This window comes from Vanacampus margaritifer, chromosome 3, assembly GCF_051991255.1.
Source record: "Vanacampus margaritifer isolate UIUO_Vmar chromosome 3, RoL_Vmar_1.0, whole genome shotgun sequence".
In the NCBI taxonomy this organism is placed as follows: domain Eukaryota; kingdom Metazoa; phylum Chordata; class Actinopteri; order Syngnathiformes; family Syngnathidae; genus Vanacampus; species Vanacampus margaritifer.
Genome location: NC_135434.1, coordinates 1,670,563 through 1,698,455, shown reverse-complemented (window position 1 = coordinate 1,698,455; position 27,893 = coordinate 1,670,563). Strand labels below are relative to the sequence as shown.

General features: G+C 41.4%; 3 protein-coding genes across 6 annotated transcripts in view; 2 read left to right on the top strand and 1 right to left on the bottom strand.

The window, feature by feature from the left end:
* wdfy3 (WD repeat and FYVE domain containing 3) overlaps positions 1-5,838 on the top strand; it is a 60,270-nt gene extending 54,432 nt beyond the window's left edge. For all 4 annotated transcript variants that reach the window (XM_077560809.1, XM_077560810.1, XM_077560808.1 and 1 more), the window contains 5 exons: positions 943-1,077; positions 1,662-1,916; positions 2,151-2,262; positions 2,372-2,569; positions 3,647-5,838. In XM_077560809.1, the coding sequence (XP_077416935.1) occupies positions 943-1,077; positions 1,662-1,916; positions 2,151-2,262; positions 2,372-2,569; positions 3,647-3,770 (824 nt within the window). In that variant the 3' untranslated portion in view covers positions 3,771-5,838. The remainder of the gene's footprint in view (positions 1-942; positions 1,078-1,661; positions 1,917-2,150; positions 2,263-2,371; positions 2,570-3,646) is intronic.
* A 630-nt stretch (positions 5,839-6,468) lies between these two features.
* Positions 6,469-21,498, top strand: cds1 (CDP-diacylglycerol synthase (phosphatidate cytidylyltransferase) 1). Its single transcript, XM_077561047.1, has 13 exons — positions 6,469-6,958; positions 12,246-12,409; positions 13,278-13,374; positions 14,132-14,229; positions 14,496-14,635; positions 15,893-15,951; positions 16,202-16,284; positions 16,533-16,620; positions 17,382-17,450; positions 17,681-17,836; positions 18,532-18,651; positions 18,753-18,856; positions 19,523-21,498. The coding sequence occupies exons 1-13, from the start codon at positions 6,890-6,892 to the stop codon at positions 19,644-19,646; spliced, it is 1,371 nt and encodes a 456-aa protein (XP_077417173.1). The 5' UTR covers positions 6,469-6,889; the 3' UTR covers positions 19,647-21,498.
* Positions 21,499-22,561: 1,063 nt separating this feature from the next.
* tmem175 (transmembrane protein 175) lies at positions 22,562-27,893 on the bottom strand. Its single transcript, XM_077561045.1, has 10 exons — positions 27,589-27,893; positions 26,690-26,728; positions 26,527-26,624; positions 26,257-26,308; positions 26,118-26,153; positions 25,957-26,040; positions 25,722-25,886; positions 24,969-25,047; positions 24,746-24,881; positions 22,562-23,922 (listed from the first exon to the last, which is right to left on the bottom strand). Exons 1-10 carry the CDS (start codon positions 27,823-27,825, stop codon positions 23,250-23,252), a joined length of 1,599 nt encoding a protein of 532 aa, XP_077417171.1. The 5' UTR covers positions 27,826-27,893; the 3' UTR covers positions 22,562-23,249.

Sequence of the window (27,893 nt, the reverse complement as noted above, 5' to 3'; positions counted from 1 at the left end):
ATGTTTCAAATACAGTTTTTCCTTTTGTAACGCTCTCCTGCGTGCAAGGAGACGCCGCTGGACTCGCACAACAGTTTACTTTCACTTTGTCCGTTTCGCGTGCAAACGTTACACTTTCTTGACGGCCTTTTTTTCCGGGGAATAAAAAGCAAGTAGCAGACTGTACACACTTCCTCCGATGAATATGCATTGGACTCGGGGCACTCTCCGTCGTCCGATCGAACGTCCGCCTGTGCGTGCTCGGTTGCGCTCCGCGTTACGACACCGTCATAGCCGCCGCGTCAGCGGTTCCAATTTCGCCGTCAAGCTCGGATTCACCTTCATCATCATCGTCATCAATGTACTCTTTTAGCGTTGGTCGATGCCTTTCGTCTTGTAAGTGTAGAGCTGCTTGCAAACGCTCGCCATTGCCCGTTCCCTGCTCCATCTAGCTCCATCTAACGTCTTCTACTGCCGCGTCAATGCTTCTCAACCACGGAGTCACCACCCTCATCTTCATCATCGATGATGATCATCGTCGTCAACAATGTGCTTTTTCAGCGATGCTTTTGGTCTTTGAAAAAAACGTCTCGGGCGTGAGCTCCTCGCGACCGGACGCCATTTTTCCTTTGTCTTCCATTCTCATCTCCTGCTCGACGCTCTAGCTCCGCCTCTACTGACGCCCACTCGATCTTGTCAAAAGAGAGTCATCGCTGCCCTCTAGGGGCCAAAAATAGTCCTTAGGCACAACAGACAGACTTGAAACTTTCACCAGACATGCGGAAGGGTTTCCTCTACCCGTTTCAAAAAAAAAAATAAAAAATCATTGGATGACGTTTTTTGACGTCATTGACAGTGAAGCGTAGGTTTTTACTTGACGTCTTTAAACGTCAGTGGCAGTGAAAGAGTTAAGTGTTTAAATGTTGTCAGGGAGTGTTATGCGATTTTTCTCTGATTCTGCAGAGGGCGGCGATGAGGACAGCAGCGAATCAGACGGAGAAGAAGGAGGAGCAGGAAGGAGTCAGGAACACAAAGGAGCGCGCAACCCGTCTAGTCAGCCGGGGAGCCAGCCGGGCAGCGCCGTGCACAGGCCAAGAGGTAACACCAAGCAAAAAAGGATTTTTTGCATTTAACTACATTTAATTTGTTTTTTGGGGGGGTGCGGTGCACCCCCACCCTCTTAATCCACTAAATTAGTCAAAACAAACCATGTCAGCAAACTTACATAGCTTAGATTTATTTTCCCCAAAAAAAATTTTGCGCACCATCACTCCCTCAACCCACAAACATTTTTAAACAAATTCCATGTAGAGTAATATAGACTTAATATTGTGGAATAAACTATACTAAGATCATTAAGCTGCACACCTCTTTCAACACCTGAAATTGGCGTACCCCCCCAAATAAAATAAAAATAAAAATCTGAGGGCACTCAGATTTCATGTTGTAGAACAAACTCTTTCAAAATGATTAAGCTGCGCACCCCCTTTAGAGTTGGCGCACCACAATCTCCTCCTTGACCTACCCAAATAAAAACAAACCTTGATATGTTATTTTGATTTACCCACAAAAATCCAAACAAACCCTGTTTACTATATCACCTTCAACATTCATGCACCTATGACGCACCTACAGGGTGAAACTAAAGCTTAAAGTTCTTGGTTTTTTTCCCCCCCGTCCAGGACCATCTGCACGAGGTGGTGCGTCATGGTCGATGGACAGCGGCTCGGACGACTCCCACCGCTGGTCCGACAGCCTGAGCATCGACGAGAAGGACGGCTTCGTGTTCGTCAATTACTCGGAAGGCCAACACAAGGCCGCGCACCCTCACCACGCGCACCCCCACCACGCGCACCCCCACGGCCTCAGCAGCGCCAACACTCAACTGTTGCAACCGCCTACCGTGGAGGCGCGCAACTTCAACCAGCTCAGGACAGGTAGGTGTCATTATTGACTCCATGGGTGTACGTGCTAATCGCTAACAGAATTTCAGCACCACCTTTTTCCCACACCCACAAATGAAAAACAAATCGCAACCAAACTTATTCCGCGTATAATTATAAAGATTTTGAGTTCTACAAAACTAATTTTAGGCTGCACACCCTCTTCAACACTACAACAGATTTAGGGGGGTGCGCCAGCTAACTGCTAGCTTGCTAACGTGTCAACAGGCTACAGGTGGGAGCGACAGCTGGTCTTCCGCAGCAAACTCACCATGCACACGGCGTTCGACCGCAAGGACAACGCGCACCCCGCCGAGATCAGCGCGCTCGCCATCTCCAAGTGAGACGCCATTTTGTCTTGCCGCCACGGCTAGTCCTTTGAGCGTTTGTTCCACCTTCCTCGTATCAGCTTAAGGTTCAAATGCTTACCTTCTTTCGTTACCTGCCAGGGACCACAGCAAGATCTTGGTGGGCGACGGGCGCGGTCGCGTCTTCAGCTGGTCGGTGAGCGACCAGCCGGGACGCTCGGCCGCCGACCACTGGGTGAAGGACGAGGTGGTGGACAGCTGCTCGGGGTGCGCCGTGCGCTTCTCCCTCACCGAGAGACGTCACCACTGCCGCAATTGTGGACAGCTGTTTTGCCAGAAGTAAGTTTAACATGGACAATATGATTTGTTTTTTTTTTTTTCAAGCCTTATTTCAGCCTTTTTCAAGAAAGTTTACCAATTTTCAAGACTATATTTTTTATGTAAGTTATTTTCAAAGGAAAAAAAGACTAACTTATTAAACTTTTTTTTTTTTCAAGAAAACCTCCCCAAAAAAATTCAAGAAAGTAAAAAATTTTTTTTTGTTTAGTCTTAGGGGAAAAACAACACTTGAAATTTTCAGGGAAAGGGGCATTTTCAAGAAAAAGTAAAATTTTTATTTTCAAAAATCCGTGTCATTTTTTTTTTCAAGAAAAAAAGACCAAAGTTAAATTTTTCAAGGAAAATATATTTTTAATAAAAAAAATCACACAAAAAATCAAGGAAAAGGTCATTTTTCAAGAAAAAAAAGGCAAGTCACATTTTTTTGATGTCACTTGTATTTTGAAGTGGAAAGAACACTTTTTTTCTTTACAAAGAAAAGTCATGCTTTTCTGGAAAAGTCCAATTTTTCAGGCTAAATACTCAAATTTTGGTATGTGGTGGTAGTTGGGGTTGATTTTAAGTCTGGTAAAGCACTTTAAATTGCATTTTTTTTCTAGTTAAAATGCTATATAAATGTTGATTGATATATGTTCGAGAGAGTAAAAATTTAGTTTTTCAACAAAAACAATTTTTGTTTTTTTAAGAGTTACATTTTTAAGTACGTTTTATTTTAAAAAATAACGTTTCTAACGCATTTTTCGGGTGATAGCGCTTATATTTTCTTGTTTTTCAAGAATGAGTCATGTTTTTGGGAGAAAAAGTTAAGTGGGGTTTTCCAAGAAATTTTCCATTCACACTTTTCCAGAAAATATCAAAATGTGACAAAACAACCAAAGAGATGCAAAACAGAACCAAAAAATAAGATTTTTTTTTTTCCCCACAAGTTGTTTTAAATGCAAATTATTTTCCCGAATGTTGCACACCCTTACACATCCTCAAAACATGATTTTAAAAATGAGTCAAATGGGATCAAACCATACTTCAACTCATGAAAAAAGTGCAACCATTCTCTTATTTCTGACCTCCCGTTTTCAGGTGCAGTCGCTTCCAGTCGGAGATCAAGCGGCTGAAGATCTCGTCGCCGGTGCGCGTGTGCCAGAACTGCTACTGCAACCTGCAGCACGAGCGCACGGCCGCCAACGACGAGCACAAGAACTGAGCGCGGCCCCACCATCATCCTCATCCTCTTCCTCTTCTTCAAGGTGTTTATAGTGTACATACATGTAACCACGGCCTTTTGAACACCCACAAAAAAAATAAAAAAAGGCAAATGTAACATAGCGACTAGCAGGTGGACATCAAAGAGAAATGAATGTCACTCATGTATACTAATGTCACTCGTTATGCAAAAATTGTCCACTTTTTTTTTTGCCAAATGGTTGAGTTGCTGCTTCCTGAAGAGACTGGATGGACATGTTGAAATATCATATCTTATATCTTGAAATAACTTTAATATTAATAATGTCTGGTCAGTCATGAGTTAGTGTACAGGATTTTCTACCAAAAGGGATTTTCTTCTATGTGTGTGCTGTTGTTGTTTTTAAATATATAATTTGTTGACCATGCCCACAGGCATGATTATCATCGTCATCGTCATCGTCATCATCATCATCATGTCATGATAATTGATCAGGACAAAGCAAACATGTTCCAGATGTTGTTTCATTTGCAAACAGCAGGAATGTACACAAATTGAAACACATCATTAATTAGGTTCTTTCGCAAAAAAAAAAAAGTGCATATTTTGAACCTGGTTGCAGCCAACTGCGAGTGCCAAAAGTGTATGAAATCAAATCAAAGTAATAACAATACTGTACATCAAAAATGTACAAGAATAAAGTCAAAAATTAGTAGCGAAAACTAAATATATTTTTGTGTATTTTTTATTTTTGTTTTCAAAAAAAGGTCTTGGTTTTAGCAGAACAACTTCAAATTATTCCTAATCTTTGTTCATTTTAGAATTTTTCAGGGGGAAAAAATGGGACTTGTAACTGTAATAAAAGAAAAAAAGGGGGAAAATAATATTCAATATTCAATTTCCCCCATTTTTCTTCTTTTTCTGACAAATCAAGCTACTTATTTAGTTGAAAATTTTTAATTTATATTAATGCTATAATGTCATGTCTATATCAGGGGAAAAACTAATCTTTTAATTTTATGATTTCTCTGAAAATGTGTATTTTAATTTTGTAATAAGTTTTTCTAAAAACACACACGATCTCAATATTTATTTCTTGAAAATGAAGTCGGACTTTTTTTCTTGTAATTTTACACTTGTTTCCCCACCAAATATATATATCTTTTTTTTTTTTAATTGACTTTATTCTTGTAATGCAGTATTACAAAAATGACCCCCTTTATAAAAAGTGGCTCATTTTGTCTTCTTCAAGTGACCACTAGAGGTCGCCAAATGCCAAGCTTTACTTGAGCCTCTGTTTAAATCTTGTTCATTGCCAGAGCAAGAAGAATATTACGTTTTTGAATCTGATCAAACTAAAGTTTTGGAGGTCAGCGCTTGTTTTTGATTGGCCGCCATGAAAAAAAAAGGAAATGGCTGCAGCCAGGTTCACAAATGCAACACGGTGGTGGCGGCCATTGTTGATGATGTCATAGCGCTGGGTGTCCTTGTCAATCAGCAGTGAACAAAAGAGCATTTTTTATTTTGGTTGACTTTTTAGTTTTTATATGAAATGTTTCCTGATGACATTTCACATGTACAAAGTATTTATGCAATGACGGCTGCTTTTACATTGTTTTAGTTTTGTTTTTCTTTAATTAAAAAAAAAAGAAGATTGTTGCATGAACATGGCGGACTGATTTGGTCAGTACCACAAAAACAAGACTTTCTTCTTGTCCCATCGTCGTCTTTTGTGTGCGTGTGTTTTGCAAGGAAAATACACTTTTTTGTGGGCTGGGCCCGACACTCGACACTCACAAGGACACGACACGCCCAACCCACTGGAAAAAGAAAAAAAGACAGTGGCTTGCGCTGGGTTCTGCTAATTGAAGACTTTTTGCGAGTATCTGCTGTGCAATCTGTTACATGAATGTTTCTTCTTGTGTGTTTGTGTTCACACACACACACCACAAACCATGTTGTAAAAACAAAACAAAAAAACAAATCTTACACCCTCGTTATCGTCATGGAAACAAGATGTTACAATAATGCAATAGAGCTGATACTTATTCTTTAGCCTTTCAATAAATAATTGCTGTTTACCACCAAATGTCTCTCTCATTCATGTACATTTTTTAAGAAAAAGTCACCCAGAAAAGTCATATTTTCCAACAATAACTTTTTTAAGTAACTTAATTTCACAGAAAAAAATATTTAATGACAGTTTTCAAGAACATTGGCAAGTACACTTTTAAAGAAAAAATTTTGTATTTTCAAGTCACTTTTTTTTTTAAGAGAAAAGTCATTTTTTAGGTAAATTGTATTTATTTATTTTTATGGAATAAGGTTTTTAAAAAAAATTAAGGTTGCATTTTTAAGACATATTTCAACAGTCTGATTTTTCAAGGAAAATTATTTATTGAAAGTAAACTTCAAAAGAAATCACAAATAAGGAATATTTTTTACACACAAAAATCCTCAAACGAGTCACATGATGAAAGAAAAAGTTTCAAAAAAGTGTCTTTGTTTTCTGAAAATAAAACTGTCCATAAATATTACATTAGTCCTTATGAATAAGCAGTTTTCATCAAATGATTAAATGTCAAACATTTCTATTCAAGAAGCGGTTTGAGTTGGTTGCTAGGTGACGTCAGAAAGCGTCTCGCGCATGCGCACTGATCATATGCAGTGAGTCTTCTGGATTAACTGCAGCAAAACGCGCGTCAAGTCACCGCTAGAAACGACATACCAGAAGCGAAAACCGTTTCACCCATCAAAATAAATGCACACTTAAGGCATTATCATGACCGTTTTTTTACTTTGAAAGTACCGGTTTGGGAAATGGTTTCCTCGCAGTGACGCTACCTTGACGGTAGACTGCGGTGATAAACACAAACACGCAGTCCAAGCCCAGTCAGCGGGGACGTCAGCGAAGGTTTTTGGACATCTTTGGTGGCTCGCTTCTCGTTCCCCGGCTTCGCTCGCTCGGCCTTTCTTTGACGTTTCATAACCGGGGACTCTTTGACCAGCCGCCCAAGAAGAACCGACGCAAGAGTGAGCAACCGTCCTTGCGAGCCTCCTTTCCCGGGCTGCCCTCATCTATCCTCGGGGGGCGGCTTACTCGAAGGTCCCGGCGACGGGCGACGGGCGGCGGAGGCGACATGACGGAGCTCCGACGACGAGGGGGCGGCGGGGAGGACGTGGACAGCGCCGACAACTTGAGCGATAAGGTACAAAATAAAGAAAGCCAATAAAACGAACTGGCTTCTCGTCGTCTGGACGAGTTGGTCGAGGTTGTCAAGCCGCGGCGAGGCGGGACGGAGGCTAATTACTAGCCTGTTAGCTTGTTAGCGAGCTAAGTGGCTAATCCCTCTGCTGGTCTAAAAATAGCTTTCCTTGCTTTGATTTAATGTTGACAACACATCCTGCTCGCTAGGAAGGGAAAAGCTTCCTTAAACAGTCACCAAACTTTACAACATTACCTGCTGCTAGGTTGTAGTTGTTTTAAATAAGAACATATAAGAAATATTTTAAGTTGTCTCAGTGCAGCTAGCAACAAGGAAAAACTCTAAAGCTCAACTTTATTTAAAAACAAACAAAGCAACAAAATCACAGCAGTTGTACCGTGGACCCCTGGTTTTCGCGGGGGAAAGGGACCAGCCGGCCGCGAATAGAGAAAATTCGCGTGTAATTGGCATAATTATACATTGAATTTATTATTGGGGTTTTTAGCCCCCCAAAAATATTGAAAAACCTATGATAAACATATTCTATGAAAAATGGGTATTGGCTCCCCGAAGAAAAAACAAAACTTAAAAAAAACCTGTTAAAATATATATGTTAACAAAGACTCTACTTATTTTCTTAGCCCAAACTCTCAGAATGCTTATGTCGGCTGCCCCTTGATGTTGTTGTTTGAAGAGGAAAGCCACAACTTCATAAGGGTAAAATATTTTTTCCTTTAGAATTGCTTTTCTTAAAACAATGTCACTATTACAATAATTCATTTCACCTTTTTTTCCTGATAAAAGTCAAACTATTTGTTGAAAGAAATTGTAACCTAAAAAAAAATTTTTCGGAAAAAGTAAGATATTTTTTGTTGTACAATTTTAAGAAAATAAAATCACATTTTTTATAAAATGTTAGAAGAATAACGTCAAGCATTATTTCATAACAAATACATTTTAATTCAACTTAAATTATAGCATTAAGAATAGTATTTTTTTTTTAAATAAAGTAATTAATTGTATGTAGAAATAAAGTTTTTTTGTGAGCGTTTCTTAAGAGAATAGTTGTATTTATTTTGCGACAACAGTGTGATCTTAAGAAAATAGTCACATGTTGAGAAAAAAGGTGCAATGTTAGCATAGTCCAGTTTTTACAGAAACATCAGATTTTGTGAAATAAATTAACTCTTTGACTGCCAGACGTTTTCAGAAACGGGATGTCGCCAGTGCCAGCCGATTTAAGCATTTTGACTGATCTTTCAAGGTCCACAGAAAATGTTGTGTTTGGACTATGGAAACACACATACTACCAAATGAAAGATTGAACTCTCATCTTTCATCAGAAAAAAAAAGTTTGTTTCTACCTTATTCCGTTCTTCAGTAATCAACAATAGAAAATGGTTACTTTCACCGAAATTCTCTGTTTTGAAACAAAAAGCGGAGAAAAAGAGCTTTTTGTGAAACGATGTTATTTCATGCACTCTAGTGAATTGTACACTTCTTTTTGTCCATGAATGATGCCGCAAACACCTAAATAGTGCTTTACTTCTGTAAAACGCTTTCACCAACAATGAAAAAGTGTTTTTAGTTTGCAAAATACGTTTATTTCCATTCAACAGTGTAACAATTTCGCAAAACAATTTCGCAAACTATTTACAAATGTGTGCAACTGTGGTACTACTTACAATTACGTGGATGTTTCAAATACCGTTTTTCTTTTTGTAACGCTCTCCTGCGTGCAAGGAGATGCCGCTGGACTCGTTTACAGTTTACTTTCACTTTCGCATTTGTCCGTTTCGCGTGCAAACGTTACACTTTCTTGACGGTCTTTTTTTCCGGGGAATAAATAGCAAGTAGCAGACTGTACACACTCCTCCGATGAATATGCATTGGACTCGGGGCACTCTTCGTCGTCCGATTGAACGTCCGCCTGAGCGTTGTGCTCCGTGTTTTCCGGTGTCAGCATCGCTCGCCCGTGAACCTTTATAACGTCGTCATAGTCGCCGCGTCGGCGCTTCCAACTTCGGAGTCACCATCATCATCATCGATGATGATGATCATCGTCGTCATCAATGTGCTCTTTATCGTTGGTCGATGTCTTTGAAAAAAACGGCTCGACCGTGAGCTGCTTGCAAGCGGCCGCCATTATGGCTTCTTCAGCCAATGTCCCCTCAACACTCTAGCCCCGCCTCACGTCTTCTACTGACGCCCACCTCAATCTTGTCAAAAGAGAGTCATCGCTGCCCTCTAGGGGCCAAAAATAGTCATTAGGCACAACAGACCTAATTGAAACTTTCACCACAGCTCCGCAAGGCTTGCCTGGACCCGTTTAAAAAAAAAATAAAAAATTGGATGACGTCATTTAACGTCATTGGCAGCCCTCCGTAGGTTTTTACTTGACGTCTTTTAACGTCAGTGGCAGTGAAAGAGTTATTAAACTTACAAGAATTAAATTAGATGTTTAATAGAAAATAAGTCATATACTTCCGAGAGTCATATGTTTTTGTGTTGTTTTCGACAATACATTTTGTAATGTCACGGCAATAAAATGTGTATTTTCTCAAAAGGCCAAACAAACAAACAAACAAACAAACAAACACAAACAAAATAGAATGAATGAACTGGCAGGAATACAGTTTCTTCATGAAAAAAGTCATCTTAATAGAATAAAGAGTTGTTGTTGTTTTAAACTGCAATAATTTTGATTTACATCGGTTATAGTTTACGGGGATTACTTGTAACCTTATTACTTAAAAAAATAGATTGTTTTTTTGTGAAACTAGTTACTTTCAAGAAAGAAGTGTTATTTTGGGAGAAATAAGTTAGACTCATATGAGAATAAAGTTGTTGTTTTTTCTTTTTAAAGTGAATTTCATATTACAGTTCTTCCAAAAAAAACGAGTTTAATCTTTTACTGAATGGAGCGGCTAATAAAGCCTTATTCTACTCTATTTGACTTTATCCTGTTCCATTCTATTCAATTTTATTCAATTCTGTTCTGTTCTATTCTGTCCCATTCCTTTCCGTTGTTAACCTTACCGCCTTTGTCATGATAAATAAGACCAGCAATCATAAATATCAGGTGTAATGAGTTCAAGAGTTGGCAGGATGCTGAAGGTTGACCTTTTACCCCGCTCGAGAGGGTGTGGCGGTGCCGGATAGGCTCATTGACCTTTTACCCCGCTCGAGAGGGTGTGGTGGTGCCGGATAGGCTCATTGACCTTTGAACCAGTTGGATGAGTGAGGAAGACTCTTGAGGAAGATTCTCTTCTTTGGAAGTGGCCAAAATCCCTTAAAAAAGGAGGCCTTCACGTTCAAAGCAAAATGGCCGACTACCAGTGCATTTGACGGCGTGGGTTCTATGCAGACTTTCATGCGCCTTGTCATGAGGAACACGCGTGCCAGATTCCGTGGCAATGGGACGCACTGGTGCCGGATGCGATTATTTTCAAATAGCAAGCATTTCTGCATGAATACAAAATGGAAGATTGATGAAGGTTTGGCCCTGATCCGATTGCAAGCTCTGTGGTGCTTCTAGTCATCTGATGAAGCATGGAGACGCGTCATGTGATGACGGCAACGACATCGATTATTTGCACTCTTGATTTTGGGGTTAAAAGACACCAATGTATGAATGAAGGAATGAATAAACAAGAGCGGTGGCGAGATCCAGGAAGAGGGAACATAGTGGCAAGAAAACACATATTGGAAACAACAACACTTCTTTTCTGCTGGAATTCTTTCTGATTGACATCATGTAAGCAGATCATTGTGTCAGTGATTTTTTTTTTCTGAGGGTGAAAAGTTGCAATTTGAGATAAAGTAAAAAAATTACAAGTACAATTTTTAGAAGGAAAAAATCATACTTTTTCAAGAATTGAAAAGAATAATAAGGCCGCATTTTGTTTTGCAAAAACAGTGCAATTTTAAAATAATAGAATATTCATGTTTTAAGTCATATTTTTCAAGAAAAAGTTGGAAAAAAATCCATAGAAAGTTTTTTAAGAGATGCAAATTTTTTAAACATTCATCATTTTATTAGAATAACTTTAAATTACAACTTAAAAAAATAGACATCTTTTTCTTCAATAAGTGACAACCATTTATATACATACATATGCACGCACACACACGTGCGCATATAAATGAAAGTAAACATGAGCTAGAGTCACTCACTCCATCAATCAAAACCTTTATTTAATCATAAAATAAAACCCATAGCGTTTTAAATCTGTATTTGTATATTTAGTTAAGGGTGATGTCGCCCATCTGTCGTTCTCTCTGTCTTTTGCTTCACTTGCCTTCTTTGCTTGGCTCTTGCTGCCTGACGGGATTCCGGCGGCGTTCAAGCGTTAGCGTTAGCTCCAGTGAGCAAGCTAACTTGTCAAATGTGACAAGCAACTGGACCCGTTCCTCCAGTTGGCCTTTTTTGGACGTGCTTAACACAAAAAAAAAAAAGGTCTGAAGGGGGGTGAAAAGCAAAGGCTTGTTTTTGCTTTGTAATGCACACTACCGCCACCTGCGTGAGTGGAGTGGAATGGCATGGGGTGCAACGTTCCACTGTTCAAACCGGTTTTTATGTTGAAGCAACACTTAATAAGATTTGAACCTTCAATTCATATTTTCATAATTCTGCTGATGAAACATTGACTGACAGCAAGATGAATGAAACTTTTGTCATGGCCTGAGGTGGCCCGTATCATTTTTTACTAGCACTAAACGACTTTGAGGTGGATGGTGTGAACTCGGCCTAGGAACTAGGAAGGAAGGGGGGGGGGGGGGGAGCGCAGCCTTTGAAAGAAGAAAAAAGAAAGTAAGATCACAACCACCAGTGCTGTATAGAGAGAAAAATAGAAAATGTCATTCAGTCCTGATGTGCGCTTGGCCTCATGGGAAATGTGGTTCTTTTAAGGGAAATTCAAGGGAAAACAATACCGCTTTTGTCCAAAGGTGCCGCCATAATCAACGAAAGCCAAATGCTTTAAACCAGTTTCTAAAATATCATTATTGCTTTTGTCTCGGGGCAACACTCTGCTTTTACTTGTTTTTTTTTTTTATGCTTTAGCATGGATTAGCATCTATATGGCTTTAACATAGACGACTAGACTATGGCTTCATGGAAGTTTTGACATGTTTATCATCAAGCATTCTATTACATGAAGCAGAACCGCCTCAAACCGGATCTCGAATCAACACGGCAATCCCATCACTGCTTGTTTATGTTCCTCTCCATCACGTTGGTTCGCATAAACGTCAATCGCTCAACTTCTTGTTTGGTCTGTGTCCGAAGGAGGGCGAAGGCGAGGACGACAGGGTGGTGGGCCTGCACGGCGACATGGAGGGCGAGTGCGACGTGGACACCAAGGCGGACGCCGCCGACGCACCGGCGTCCACGGCAGACACCGACAACACGCCGCAGTGTCTCAACAACGCTCTGAAGGGCCTGCCGCCCAGGTACGCCGCGGCGGGGGCTGTGCAATTCATCAGATTTCAATTACAATTTCAATTATTACGTTCCACAATTACAAAATCAGCATAATCGGGGAAAAAAGATGATTCATACTCATTTTTGAGTTGTTTAAATTCATACATTTGCATCCAAAAGGAAGTTGCATTATTAGTGTTTCATTGGTTTTTTTTTCTTAATAATTTTTATGAGTTTTTTTTACATTTAAACATTTTGTTGCATTGTACCAAAAAATAAATAATCGTTTGAAAAATCGTGATTTGAATTGTTGCCAAAATAATCATGATTATTACCCACCCCCCGTCCACCCCCCCCCCCCCCCCCCCAAAAAAAAAAATAATCGAGCAGCCCTAGCCTTGGCATCTCACTTTGCAAATGACCCAACATTTTGGGGTGACAATTTTGCCCTGGTCGAGGTCTGTGCTGGAGATGCCGCTAACACCAGAGCCTTTTCAATCGAAAATGTGTCGTGTTGGGCGTTTTCTTCACCTGAAAATGCAAACGCATGAAAACTAAACTGGAAGTTTCTTTACATCGCCAACTAGTGGCCTGGCATGCACATTACACACTTTTTACATCTTTTTGTGTCGCTTTCACTACAATCTTTTAGGTTGTTTTGGTTTTCTTTGCTAGCTTTTAGTGTTATACTAATTAGTCCATACTAAGGTACTAGACTCACGTTTTTTTGCTGTTGGTTTTGTTTTACACGCTAACAAATCCAAAAACATTCCAGGAGTTATTTTTATTATAGTATGGAAATATCAGCTGATGTTAACTTGTTCTTAAATATTTTAAATGTCATGTAGGTCAGTAAATGAATGAATATGACTGTTGTTGTTTTTGTGGTGTCCACAGATGGAAGAACTACTGGATCCGAGGAGTTTTGTCTCTTGCCATGATTTCGGGCTTCTCCCTCATCATCTACTTGGGACCGATCGCTCTCATTCTGATTGTACGCACCATTTACTCTTGTTATACATTCTGGAGTTGCTTTATTTTTTAATATGGGCTGCAAGCATCTACCAGTGAATCAGATTTATTTGTGTGTGTGTGGGGGGGGGGGGGGTGCTTTAAAACATCTGCTTAGGGATCTTGAACTCTTGTTATTCTGACACACCTAAATAATCTCTTCTTTAACTATTATTATTTAATAATCTCTTTATTTAATTATTATTATTTAGCCCTAATTACTTTTTGGGGGTACTGGGTGTGCTTTAATTCTTGTACCTTTAAGTAAATTGGCTTCAAGTGTTTTTTTTTTATTTTTTTGTTTTTTTTATTAACTCTTTGACTGCCAAAAACGTTAAATAACGTTTAGTAAAATCCTATGGAGGAGTGCCAAAGACGTTAAAAGACGGTTGTTTCAAAACAGAGGTGAAACTAACCATTTTCTATTGTTGATTACTGAAAAACGGAATAAGGCATTTTTTGATGAAAGATGAGAGTCCAATCTTTCATTTGGCAGTATGTGTGTTTCCATAGTCCAAACACATAATTTTCTGTGGACCTTGAAAGATCAGTCAAAATGCTTAAATCGGCTGGCACCCACGGCATCCCTTTTCTGAAAACGTCTGGCAGTCAAAGAGTTAATCATACTATTTAATTGCATTTTGAGGAGTCATGGCCACTTTTTTTCCTTTTCATTCTTATTACTGTCACAACCAAATCACTTTGAGTGGTCTTAACTCCATGTTTGTGTGCGGTCGTAGGTGATGACGGTGCAAATCAAGTGTTTCCAGGAAATCATTACAATCGGCTACAAGGTCTATCGCTCGTACGACTTGCCCTGGTTCAGAACGCTCAGCTGGTGAGGAGAGGACGACACACAAACGCACACATACCGAGTGTGTAGTACTGGGTTCAAAGTTCACTGCTGTGTTGGAAGATATATGTCCACGTTGAACAGCCGTATCATGTGCATGCGCGCGTGTGTTTTTCTGTTTTGTGAGCTGATTAAATGACAGTAGAAAAGTTGACGGTATGTGTTTGTTGAGCAACGATTGTACGTGTGTGTTGTGGGAGGATGATGAATGTTGATGTATATGATTGTAAAGTTGTATGTGTTGTGTTGAGGTACTTCCTGGTGTGCGTCAACTATTTCTTCTACGGCGAAACGCTGGCCGATTACTTTGGCGCGCTGGTGCAGAGAGAGGAGCCGCTGCAGTTCCTGTCTCGCTACCACAGGTTTATCTCCTTCACCGTGTACCTGGCAGGTGAGACAACTGCGCACGTGCGTTGAACCCTCACGCCCATGCCTGAATTCCTCTTAAAGATTTTGACGTAACTTATTTTTGTTCTAACCTGATCAATTTAAAGGTACGAGTCCAAAGTTTTCATTCAGAAATAAGCACTAAATAAACACTGGATGTATGCACATGAAATCCTTCTCAATCCACACCTCTGGGCTTCTGTTAATGCGTGGTGGTGATTTTGTCCTCCACCGCCACCACCACCCCAGCCTGAATTTTGCCATTTGGTTGTGTTTTGGCATAAGAGGGATGTTTCTGGGCGGAAAGGCAATGCGTACCCCTCCAGCCAATCACAGAGCGGGGGGCGTGTCATTTTAGGCAGACCCGATGTTGACGTGCAGAGTGACTTCAGGGCTGAGTGCGATCACTGGCGGGGCGTGTACAGCGAGCTAGTATGGCTTGAGCCATGGGAGGAGTCTGTTTTGAATTGTTTGTTTACAAACTGAAGCGGTCAAAACTTTGGACTCTAATTTTAATTCACAGTGTTCACTTTTCGTACTTCAAACCCTCATCTACACTCTGCAAATGGGATTATTGTAGCTAGCTAAAGCTAACGCAAATAGTGTTTTTCTATTAAGGTATGCTGGGGCTTGCGTTAGTTGGCCAAAGCTAACTGAGTGTAAAATAGCTAGCTGTTAACGTAAATGATTGCAGCTGTCTCAAACTAACGGTGTATGTCAATTAAATATGTGCTGTGGCATCTGGCTAATGCTAATGTAAATGCTGTGCTGCTCTGTGGTCATGCTAGCTGGCAGAATGTTATGTTATGTTATGTTATGTGAAAGTAGGGGGAGTTTACAGTAGTTAACTGACAAATGCTAATGCTAATAGTCTTGTGTTCTGTGCTCTTGCTAGCTGGCTAAAGCTAACGCTAGTGGTGTCACGTAAAGTAGAGGTGTGATGTGGTTATTTGAGCTGACGGACGCTAACTGTATGTAAAAATAAAGATGCAATTTAGCTAACTGGCTAAGGCTAATGCTAATGGTGTGATTATGTTGTGGTAATGCTAGCCGGCTAAAGCTAAAGCCCTGTGTGGGGGGGTAAAAAGTATGTTTCATCTTCTCCGATTACAAACATGGCCGCATGGAGAACAGGCTCCACGAGAAAGAAACATATCCCGTGTATTATGTCATATTAATCATTTCAAGTATGTCGTTTGGACGTGTTTGATGTTATCTTTGATGTCTGATGCTGATGGCACGTTTTTTTTTTTCTTTTTAGGTTTCTGCATGTTTGTGCTGAGTTTAGTGAAGAAACATTACCGCCTGCAGTTTTACATGGTGTGTATACAAACAGCAATGCTAACCGCTAACACTGCTGTGTCATACTTATTCTTGATCCAGCGGCGAATTGATTGATGAAGAACACGCTCCAGGATGTAATGAATGATTAGCCTGCATATCGTTGTGCTTGTGATGCGCTTTCACTCGTCTGTCAATCAAATATTGAGCCGAAACGCGTGTTGCCACATTCCAGTGCTGTGACACTTTACCTGTGTGTCGTTATTTGGGTGTGTGTTTGCCATTCCAGTTTGCGTGGACCCATGTGACGCTGTTGATTGTGGTGACTCAGTCGCACCTTGTCATTCAGAACCTGTTTGAAGGAATGATCTGGTAAGCCATAGAGAACCTTTGACAAGCAGCAGAAATTCATGAATAATTTGTAGTTGCCAATCAATGCCGCAAAATGGCAGAAAAGCACTTAAAATGGAGAGGACGCCACCATGAAGTCCTTGTTGCATAAACCGCTGCATTCAGTAGTTCCGGTATTCAACACGGACAATTAAACGAGCTTGACGTGAGGCTCATCAATAGTAATGATCAGAACAGCCTAAATGACTTTTCCAAAATGGTGTTTTTAGGTTCATCGTGCCCATCTCCATCGTGATCTGCAACGACATCGGCGCATACCTGTTCGGCTTCTTCTTTGGACGCACGCCACTCATCAAGGTGAGCTCAAAATGCAACCCAACTCGTTTTTCGTAAGTAAATGCCTGCGTTGAATATTACAACATTGATATTCTTGCCAATATTTAAACATGTACCGGATGAAATGACGTTTTTTTATTATCTAATAAAAGAAATACCTTCTTTCATGCAGCAGAAGAAGCAACCAATGAATGTACTGTTAGCTAATTAATTGTAATAACATACAATTTTCTTGACATACTTGCAAGCCTGGTGAGGATAAGCGCTTCAGATCATGGATGGATGGTTGTTGTTTTTTTTTCATTTAATTAGCGTGAGTAATGCCCTTAGATGCTGTTTTCCTCGTGGACGGCAATTCTGGTTGGTCGGATGAAAGTGGACAATTCTATGCCATTCTTATGTTTCATTTTCGCCATGACGATATATTGTGCAGCCTTATTAGACGTGAAAAAAATTCTATAGGGTCGCTTTGTGGGGGGGAAAAAAATCAATATCTTCTTCTTCTTTCCTTGGGAAGACACAAATTAAAATACAGGAATTAAAAAGAACTTGTTGTGCTCCCGAATTCCGTTGATGAAATCAATCAATCAAAGGGACACGTTTGTGTAAAAAGAAGCTTGAGGGCAAGAAGAAGATAACGATTTGTCTGCAAGAGGGAAACTTCAGCAGGAAATGAAAAGTACTGTCAATAAATGTGTGTGTGTGTGTGTGTGTGTGTGTGTGTGTGTGCGTGTGTGTGTGTGTGTGTGTGTGTGTGTGTGTGTGTGTGTGTGTGTTCCCAGCTCTCCCCCAAGAAGACGTGGGAGGGATTCATCGGCGGTTACTTCTCCACCGTCGTTTTTGGATTCATTGTGAGGGCGGATACAAACCAAACGTCCACATCATTTAAACAACACAATCGCTACATCACAACATAATGTGTACACACGCACGCACACACACACACACAAGCAACGTGCGCGCAGCATCAACACGTCACCAAATGTACACGTGCAACTTTCAAGCAGACACGCACAACAACATGCGCCATCAATACGCGCGTCAATGTACACACTCTTGTGTTTGTGTTTGTGTTGCGCAGTTGTCGTCGCTGCTGTCCCAGTTCCAGTACTTTGTGTGTCCGGTGGGCCTGAGTAGCGAGAGCGGCAGCTTGTTCACGGAGGAATGCGAGCCGTCCGACTTGTTTGTGCTGCAGCAGTACAAGCTGCCCGCGCTCGTACGCAACGCGCTGCCGTGGGTGAGATCCTCGCACGACACCTCGCACGACGTTTGCAAATATTGCAGCATAACATCTTGGCTGGGCCGGACTTAATTAATATAAATATCAAATATATATATCAAATTTTCAAAAAAATCAATAAAAAAATATTATTAAAAATAAATAAAGTAATAAAAATATTGGAAGCTGCTTTTTTCAATTGAATAAAAACAAATATAATGCAAACTGTTTAAAAAAAACAATAAAAGTAAGCAACATGTTGCATAGGCCTCTAGTTTTTTTTTTTTTTTACCTAATAAAAAGTATTGAAAATAAGTTAACTAAATAGTGATCAGACAAAAAGTACTTAAAATGTATTAAGAAGGTAACAAGTATAATTTTTAACTAAACTTAACCAAACAATACAAATAATTAACTTAAACTTAACCAAAGTAGACGCAAAAGATTATTTAATTTAAAAAAGTTTAGCAAAATATTGGAAACTGATTTTTTTTTTTTATATGAAAAATATGAAGTATTAATTAAGTATAATACAGCAGTGTATATTTACGTAAATAATAAAGAAAATAAAATTTTGAATGATTTTTTTTATTTTTATTAATCAGGTAACCAAAATATTGCAAATGACATTTGTTACGATCCAGCAGAGTTATGAGATGCTATGAATGACAATTCTGAAGAACTTTTTGTTTTCCCTGCATTTTGCCTTCCAGGAAACAGTGACATTGTACCCGTTCCAGATCCACAGCGTTTTCCTGTCCTCGTTCGCGTCACTCATCGGCCCTTTTGGCGGCTTCTTCGCCAGCGGCTTCAAGCGAGCCTTCAAGATCAAAGTCAGTCACCCGCTCGCTCCACTCGCATGCTGTCTGTTGAGTGTTTGCACGCTGTCAGGTGTTCTGGCGCTTCACGTAACGCTCACGATTGTCTCTCCTAGGACTTTGCCAGCACCATCCCGGGGCACGGAGGCATCATGGACCGTTTCGACTGTCAGTACCTGATGGCAACCTTCACCCACGTCTACATCGCCAGCTTCATCAGGTGGGAAGAGAAAATTATGCTCTCAAAGCCATCTTCAGTTAGCAATAGGGCTGGCTTAAAAAATAAATAAATAACAAAAAGCGAATAATCAATATCAAATCCATGAATCGCTTGTTGCTCCCAAAAACGTATGAATACGTTCTGTTTTAAATGTTTTACGTGTTGTCCCAAAGACGTATTTAATCGAATCGAACTGAATGGACTCTTGTACAGGTCTATCATGAGAAGATTCTCAAGAAGTCATGTCTTAAAAAGACTCACAGAAAATCTGCCATTTTGGTATGAAGTGGCCATTTTAGGTGCATTTTTCCCTCCTAGAGACTTTATTTTTTTATTTTTTTATTTTTTTAGCCCCAAAAGCTAACTTCATTTGGATGAAAAAAAGTCTCAAAAAAGCCATGGCCTAAAAGAGACAGGAAGTCTGACAATTTGGTTTCAAATTCCATTTTACGTTCATTTTGGTCATTCTCAGTCCTCCAGCAAACGTTTTGAAAATGCAGCCACCAAAGCCAGTTTGATTTAACAGCATGACATTTGGTAGACTTGTCTACCACGAGTAGACCATAAAAAAAAAAAAAAAGTCTCAATTTGCCGTACTCGAAAAGAATCAGGAAGTCGGCCATTTTGGCTGGAATCCAATTTTATTTGCCGTTGTTTTTGTTGCAGGGGTCCCAATCCCAGCAAAGTCCTGCAGCAGCTGCTGTTGCTGCAGCCGGAGCAGCAACTTAGCATCTTCAACACGCTCACCTCGCACCTGAAGGACCGAGGGTTACTGCCCCCCGCGGCATGAAGGGGGGGGGGGGGGGTTCGACGGGCAAGTGTGTGTGATGGTACAACTATGTACACAACATACACACAACTACACATCAAGTTTGTTCATCCGGACAACTCTTCATCCTGACTTGAAACATGAACTTTAAAAAAAAAAAAAAAAATGCACAAAAAAGGAAGTCTTCCGCCGGTTTTGGAGCGTTGCATCCGACCGCCATCTTTGACCAGAAGTGGTCAAAGCCCACGTTGCACTGACTCGCCGATGAATCAAGATGTCGGTTAGCGGCCTAGCACGGTTAGCGGCCTAGCACACGCGCTAACCGGCGACCGCCCACTTTAGCCCGCACGTCCGTAAAGTCACCAAAGTAGAACACACACATGCTACATGCTAATGTACATAAAGAAATGCTGAGCCTAATATATAGCGACCGATGATATTTTCCAAAAAAAACAAAACACACACGAATAAAATGTATCTATGTAGCTAGCTAGCATGGACACATTTATTAGATTTGAACGTTTAAAAGATGAGAAAATTTTTTATATTATCCGAGTAGTTAGACGAGGGCATCATATTACATAAGTTAATGTCGTTAACTTGTAACTTTAGATGCAGTAATAACCAGCATGTTGTGCACAGGGTGGGAAAACGCTAGTAACTAGCGGAGATGCTAAGAGGCTAAATATAGCTTCATAGCAAAATGTTTGTTTTATTTACTGTAGATATGAGTAGTTGGCTGAGGGCGTACAATAGCCCAATCAGTCAACTTAAGACACAATCATCTCGAGTTTCTCATGCTAAGGAAGTTAGCATTTTATTGGCCAATACTAGTTTATGTAGTGCTAGCGTGTTCCGCTAACGATATTTGAGCATGTGTGTGTGGCGTAAGGCTAGTCTAGCTGCTAACCACTAAACTCCGCCGTTAGCATTCTACTACTGAAGTTGATGAAGCAATAAAATGTTCCTACTGCTAACCACGCTAGCTGCACTGAGCGCCAAAAAGGTCATTCCTAGTAGCGATGCTAAAAGAATATATATCAACTCAAATTTGTTTAAATTGAAAACTGTTGCTTCTGTTAGCATTTTAACTTTGTTAACTGCTCATTTGTTAGCCACTGAACGAGGCAGCGCTGTGACTTGTAGTACTGCTTTTGCTCCACAGGTGTTGATAGCAAGTCACAGACGTGCTCAGCTAAAAGGCGCTTTTTTTTCTGTTTGTGATGTTAAGCAAGGTAGCATTTTCTTGGCCACTACTTTGTCACGTACAAACCACAAAGCGCTAATTTGTTCCGTTGACGACATTTGAGCATGTGTGTGTGGCATAAGCCTAGTCTGGTTGCTAACCGCTATACTGCTAACCCGTTAGCATTGTACTACTGAAGAAGCACTAAAATGTCTCTACCTGCTAACGAGGCTAGCCGCACTGAGCACCACTTTTTTTAGAGGCTTTTATTGCGTGAAATTAGATATTTGAAGGATGTTTTTGAATGTAGACGATATTTAACGCAGAAAGTTATGCAAATATTTTATGAAATTTTTCTCCGAGTGTTGGCGTGATTTCTTGGACGGTGAAAAGGTTTACCAAAGCTTTTTTCTCTTTTTTTGAACTACCTGCTCCTTTCTTCCGGATGGACTTTTTTGGACTTTGTTTTTTATTTAATTTTTTCTCCAGGACCTTTTATTCTGAAAAGTGCTACTGGGACCAGATGAGGGGCTTTTATTGTGAAAGAACGCTACTTCCTGTTACAGTTACCTATTGAGTTGATTTTGAATATGTGAATGTTCATGTCAAGCATACAGAGCAATTAGTATTTGAAATGCAAAGCCAAAAACATTACAAGATGTGACAATAAAGAAACAAGAATCATGACTTCAAGCCAATTGGCTGATACATCTCCCCAATTATGTTCAGGGGTGGCCAATCCAGATCCAGAAAGTTAAAACCCCTGCCACAGTTTGGCTTCAGTGCGTCTACTCAGCCGACAGCTTTTAGCTTGTTGACCTGCAAGGTTAGAAGCAGCAGTGACGGTAAACGAGCTCCGACCTATCAGTTGAGTAGAAGAACCCGCGGCTAAAGCCAAACTGTGGCAGGGTTTTTAATTTGTGGACCTGGATTTGCCACCTCTGCTTATCTTGCTCTGCGCGGTTTGTTTTCAACAAAACTGCCATCGACGGGCTAACAAATCAAATCTGTGTTGCAGTGGTTTTTTAATCCTTTAAGCAATGAATACTTGAACACAAAACGGTAAAAATACTCATGTATATATATTTTGTCCTCGAGTAATTACTGCATCTTACTAAGGGGTTGTGACCATCTCCGCCATCTCTTGTGTATCCGTAGATGTGTATTAGTCTGCCCTCTGGTGGACAACGCACACATACCAGAAGCGGTAGGACAAAAAACAATCTCTTCATTGTATTTAATTGACATTCTGTATGCTTTATAAAGTGCAATCTGCTGAGGTACCGTGATGCAGGCAGTCAGCCAGTAGGCATCGAGTTCATCTTGTTTTATTGTCACAACTCACACATGAACTTGAAATTGACAATCGGCTCCATGCATTTTTTTGAAAATGTTTTGGAAGCCTTTTTATTGAGAATCTTTGAATCCAAAATGGGCAAAAGGAAAAAAAAAATGGTGAGTGACCCAAAATGTGCTTTGTGATTGTCCTCTTGACAGACTCACACATTACAAATCAATTGCAATTGGGCGTGACATTAAGTATGCAAATTGCCTTTTAATTATTCTGTCTACATTTTGGTTTGATTTTGGGGTTGTTTAATTTTTCTCCCAGACAGAATCATTTTAGAAAACATTTAGCGATGGTGTTTTTTTTATTTATCATTGTGAATATTTAATTTGACTGATTATTATGGTGATGATGAATAAGGGTTTGAGATGCTTATTTTAAAAAAAGAAAAGTCAATTGTATTTTATTTATTGTGACATTTTTATTTCACACAAAGAAAAAATATAGGTTTCAGACAATTACAAAGTGTATTTTTGACTTGTAACAATGCCACAAGATCTTCAAATTCACTTTGAAAAACATTCCAGATGCCTCAAAAGTATAATAAAAAAAAATACACATTGCTAAACAAGCAAACATAAAAATGACCTTGACAATCAGAACAATAACGCAGACTTGAACCATGTCTGAGGTTTAAAGTGCTTTCTTTAAGTCGCTTGCGGTCTATTTAAGTGAAACAACAGTGACTCCTACTGGTGGACGATTGTAAATCAGCAATATAACGTCAAAAATAAAAACGGAAACATGTCGGCATATTTCACTGAAAAAGTACAATTTGATATTATGGCTTAGTGACATTTTTATGGCATTAGTCATCAGTGTGTCAATTCTTCAGTTTCACCCATCAACACGAAGCTGAGTGGACATGTTATTTAAAAATAAATATATTTTAAAAAACTGAAATGTGAGCCGTCGAGTGCCGCATATGCATTTGCATATTTAAATTTTATTTGTCCATTCACTATGACTTTTCCTGAAGCAACTTTCTTTGAGCTCCTGATGACCTAAATTTAGATGTTTTGAACATGGATACGGCTCAACAGCGGTTAGCAGCGCCACGAAGCGTGTTTAACGTATGCGTCACGCGTCACTAGATCAGCAGCGGGCTAAACGGAACGCTCGACTGCATGTTTTCCTCGCCATTTTCTGACTCTCCCCTTCGGGGGCAAAACAGGCGTCTGAGCAGGGCCAGGGCGATTGTCACCATCAAGCGCAGCAGCAGGAAGGCGAGCGGCGTGGCGACCTCCATCAGGTGGAAGATGGTGACGCTGAAGCGGCTCAGCACGCACGTGAGCAGGAAGGCGGCGAGGGCGACGGCCGGGTACAGCGCCAGCTTGGCCAGCATGAAGACGTGCTCGGGGCCGCCGTAGCGCACGGCCGGCCGCAGCGTCCGCCGCCCGCCGCCCTGCAGCGCCGCCACCCAGGTGGCCAGCTGGAACACGCCGGCGCCGAAGACCAGGACGCAGCTGGCCTGCACGGCCCGCCGCTCGTCGCGGAGCGCGGCGCGCGGCAGCTCGTGAGTGAGGCGGAAGGCCAGCGGCAGGCCGCCCACGAAGGCCAGCGACAGCGTGTTGAGCAGGCCCATCACGCGCGTGGTTCGAGAGACCTGCAGGAAGAGCGAGTGGTGCGCGAACCACAGCAGGCCCACGGTGGCGAAGGAGCCCAGGTAGGCCAGGTACTCGGACCCGTACGAGCGCAGCGCCGCCACCAGGCTGCCGTTGAAGCGCTGCTGCACCCACGCCGGCTCGGGGACGTTGTCCTCGCTGCAAAACAAAACATTCTTATGGCAGCAGTTTTTTTTAGGATGAATCAGAAAAATGTTCTTTTAATTTCCATTGCTTTACTCAAAAATAGGAAAATATCTTGACAGTGCAGAAAATACACCATTTGATTATGATTCAGGTGCGAGTTTGGTCATAAGGGCAGGAAATCAGCAAAAATGTTGATCGTTGTCAAAGTAAAAGCAGATGTTTTGCAAACGTCATTTTTGGATTCTACACAAAAATAAGTCGCTTTCATGATGGACTGCAGAAATACGAGAATATTTACTGTTGAGAGGCTGAAATTCAAAATATGTGGACAGGTTTGTGTTAAACCAGATCATGAAATAGGTGCCGATTAATTTGATAATTCCTTAACTCATTCACTCGCAGCCGTTTTCACTGAAGCAATCCCCTTCACCCCCAGCTGTTTTCCTGGATTTTGACTGATTTTGCAAGGTCCACAGAATATTGTGTTCTATTGCTATAAAAACATGGAAGCGTTCCAAAAGAAAGTATATTTCTGTCTGTTTCCGTTTTGCAGCAATTAGCATGAGAATATAGCTAAGTTTCATCATTATTCACAAATCAGAATGTTTTCAACATGGTCCAGGTTGATCTCTGCTGCCACCTGCTGGCCGTTTTTGTAATAAATATCGTAATCAATATCATCAAAACATTCAAAACAGAACGTAATTATACGTTTTTGGGAGCAAATGAGTTAATTGGTGCGCCACTTATCGTTGCTGTGAGTTGGAAACCTTATTTCTAAATAAGATTTCTTTTTTTTTTTTTACTTTCCAGAATGACTACGCCGAGTACCAACCAAATGTCCAGGATGAGCAGCGTGGCCACGATGGCGTAGACGCCGTCACTGAAGGCCTCCACACGCTCTTTACTCAGCGGCTCGCTGGGCAGGAAAGTGTAGAACATGTCCTGCTCCGGATCCTCCTCCGCGGGACCTCCAAAAAAGGCGCCATTTTTATTATCATGAAAATGATTTGGCAAAAGTCCTAATTGGAAGAAGAAAGGCGAACGTTAACACGTACCGAGGAGTTTGTCTCGACACCACAGGACGCCCTGGGAGATGTACGGGAGGAAGATGACCAGAGCCAGCAACGCGTACGACTGACAAAGAAAACAAAACTTTCATCACATCAGGAACAACTACATGACAGCAGGAACAACATCAGACCATCAACAGCAAGATTACATCAGGAACAAGAAAATATTCACATCGTGTCAGGCGCAACTTCACACCAGGACAAAAAACTCATATCAAAAACCTCGTGTCAGGAACAGGAACATCGCGTCAGAACCAACGATAACCTCACGCCTGGAACATAACAACGACCTCAAGTCAGGAACAAGAACCATCGCAAGCAGAAACAGCATCAGTGTTGGAATAAATGTACGTAAGTTATCCCATATTGACTCAGTACAAAGCATGACACATCAGGATCAACTGTTATGAACTTTGAATGTTGAAACCTTCAGAGCCGAAAAAAAAACACGTCTGTATTATTATCTCCACAATGACTCATATCAGCTGCGATGTGAGCCCCCTCCCCTTTAGAACAGCAACCGCTATATAACTAACGAATACCCAACAAAAAGAGGAGGCCCTGCCAAGTGTGCCCAGAACGAGCAGGAGATTTTAATCGGGGCGTATTCTCTGTCTGAAAAGAATCTAAGTCTGTTGTCTTCCTTCCTGCTCCGTTGTTTATTAAATGTTCCCGGTTGCCAGAACCTGACAATCGAAACAAAAAAGAACAACATCAGGTCAGGGAGGCGGGACCAACCAGCTGGTAGCAGAAGAAGGAGCAAAGTGCAGCAAGGAGGCACATGAGTGGAACCCTCAGGAGGACTTTAAGGATGTGATGTCTGTACACAGAACGATCTTCGCACACTTGGATCTGATCCTGGAGCAGGAACGGACGACTGAAGGCGTACAACACGATCAGCGACTGAGTAACAACAACAAGGACGTCAATGACGAACGAGTCCCGCTCGGAGGCGCTCATGCTCACGCCGGACCTGGATCAGACCGATGACCATCACGCAGCCGCAGAACAGAAGAATTCCCAGGATGTGCGAGGGAAAGGTCGCCATCAGCGAAAACTGCAAGGACAACAAAACCCCACTGTGATGTCATCGATGATGTTGATTTGTCAGCCAATACCGGGACTGACACCGACCGTGTACGGCAGCAGGGTGATCAGCATCATGCACGCCTGAAATGACAAACAGGAACAGCAATATGTCAGGAACAACATTGTCAGGCCTGGAACAAGAACTTTAGGTCAGGAACAAGAAAGTCTACGTTGGTCGACTTACAAGGTTAAGCAAGGCCAGAGTGTCATCGATCCGTACGATCACCTGGAATAACCTGCCACAGGAACAAGAACGAGTCAAACGGCAACAACAAAAAGTTACTTGGACAGGAACAATGACAACCGAGTGTTAAGTAGAAACAACAAACAGTTCATCAGGAACAGCTGGTGAGGACATGAAGGAACAGCAACGAGACTTCAAGGGACAAAAAGGAAACTCGGATGGTGTGAAGTTGAAGTTGTGGTTACCATGGCGACAGGATTTGCCCCCCACCTGATATGCGCCGCCCAGGCCACAGTGACGATGAGAAAGGTCATCAGGTAGACGGCCATCTTGGTGCCCAGAAGAAGCTGGAGGTTTTCATCGAGCTCCTGAAATGGAGACGGCGGATGTTACTGCGCTGACGTTTGACAATGTTGATGATGTCATGCGTTACCTCGTCGGCCTCCATCTTGGTGTGCGCCACAGGAAGAATCTGTGCACACGCGCACACACACACACACACACACATTTTGTTAGTGTTGCTCATGTTGTCATGTCAACAGTGGAAGGCAGAAAGAGTTATAATACGTTTTTTTTAATCAGGCGTGTTGAGCTACAACTAGGGATGCACGATTATGCTATTTTCAACCGATAAACCAATCATTTAGAAAGTGCCGATGTCGATAACCGATAAGTAAGCCGATAATTGTTTGCAAAACTAACTTGTATACAAATATACTTTCGTGTCCGACATGTAAACATTGTATAAAGCACCACCAAGCTGAATTGTATCGATCTCGCTGCTTCAAAGACAACCAGTAACTCATTGCGAGTTGGCCAAAACAAAACGGTCATGTTTTAAAAATGCAACAAAACACTGCAAGGGTAACATTTTGGGGAGCCAAAGTAAACAAAGCCCCCACTGGCGACTGCCATGTCGCCATGATGCCATCGTCTGTGAACACGAGGTCGCGTGCATTATGACGTCACAAATAGGCAACACTGAAATAGGCAAGCTTGAGGAGTTGGGCACAACTTGAGCCACAAACACAACAGATGGACCAATGTGGCATGTCGATTATTATCGGCGAACTTCTTTATTATCTGTTTGACGTCCGATATTATCGTGCATCTCCAGCTACAACCAATTAATAGTATGATAATCAGCTCACAATTGTTTACAAACGTTATAGTCAACATTATCAGCTCATGTTAACTATAACGTTTGTAAACAAGTGTGGGCCAGAGAAGATGACTAGTAGCGGAATAGACAAAAAACCAAACCCCATCATCCGATTGTGGACGATTTGTTTCCATTATTATGATTCCCCCCAACTCACTTCCGGGTCTTACCATGACGGTGGCGATGATGGAGAGCAGCGCGTCGCTGTAGGCCAGCAGCCGGTGCGACGATTGCGTACCGCCGGGAGTCTCCTCCTCTTCGACGTCGTCCGAGACGGCCAGGAGGCTTTCTGTGGAGACGTTGGAGGCGTTCCGTTCATGCTCCGCCACCGCCTCTTCCTCCTCTGCATCCTCGCTCACGTGCTGCTCATGTTCCGCCGCATGGTCGTCGCCTTCGTGTCGCCCCATCGCGGAGCTCGTCAGGCAGCGGCTTGTTTGCAAACAAACCCTTGACTGTCAGGTGACTTCAGGGGGCG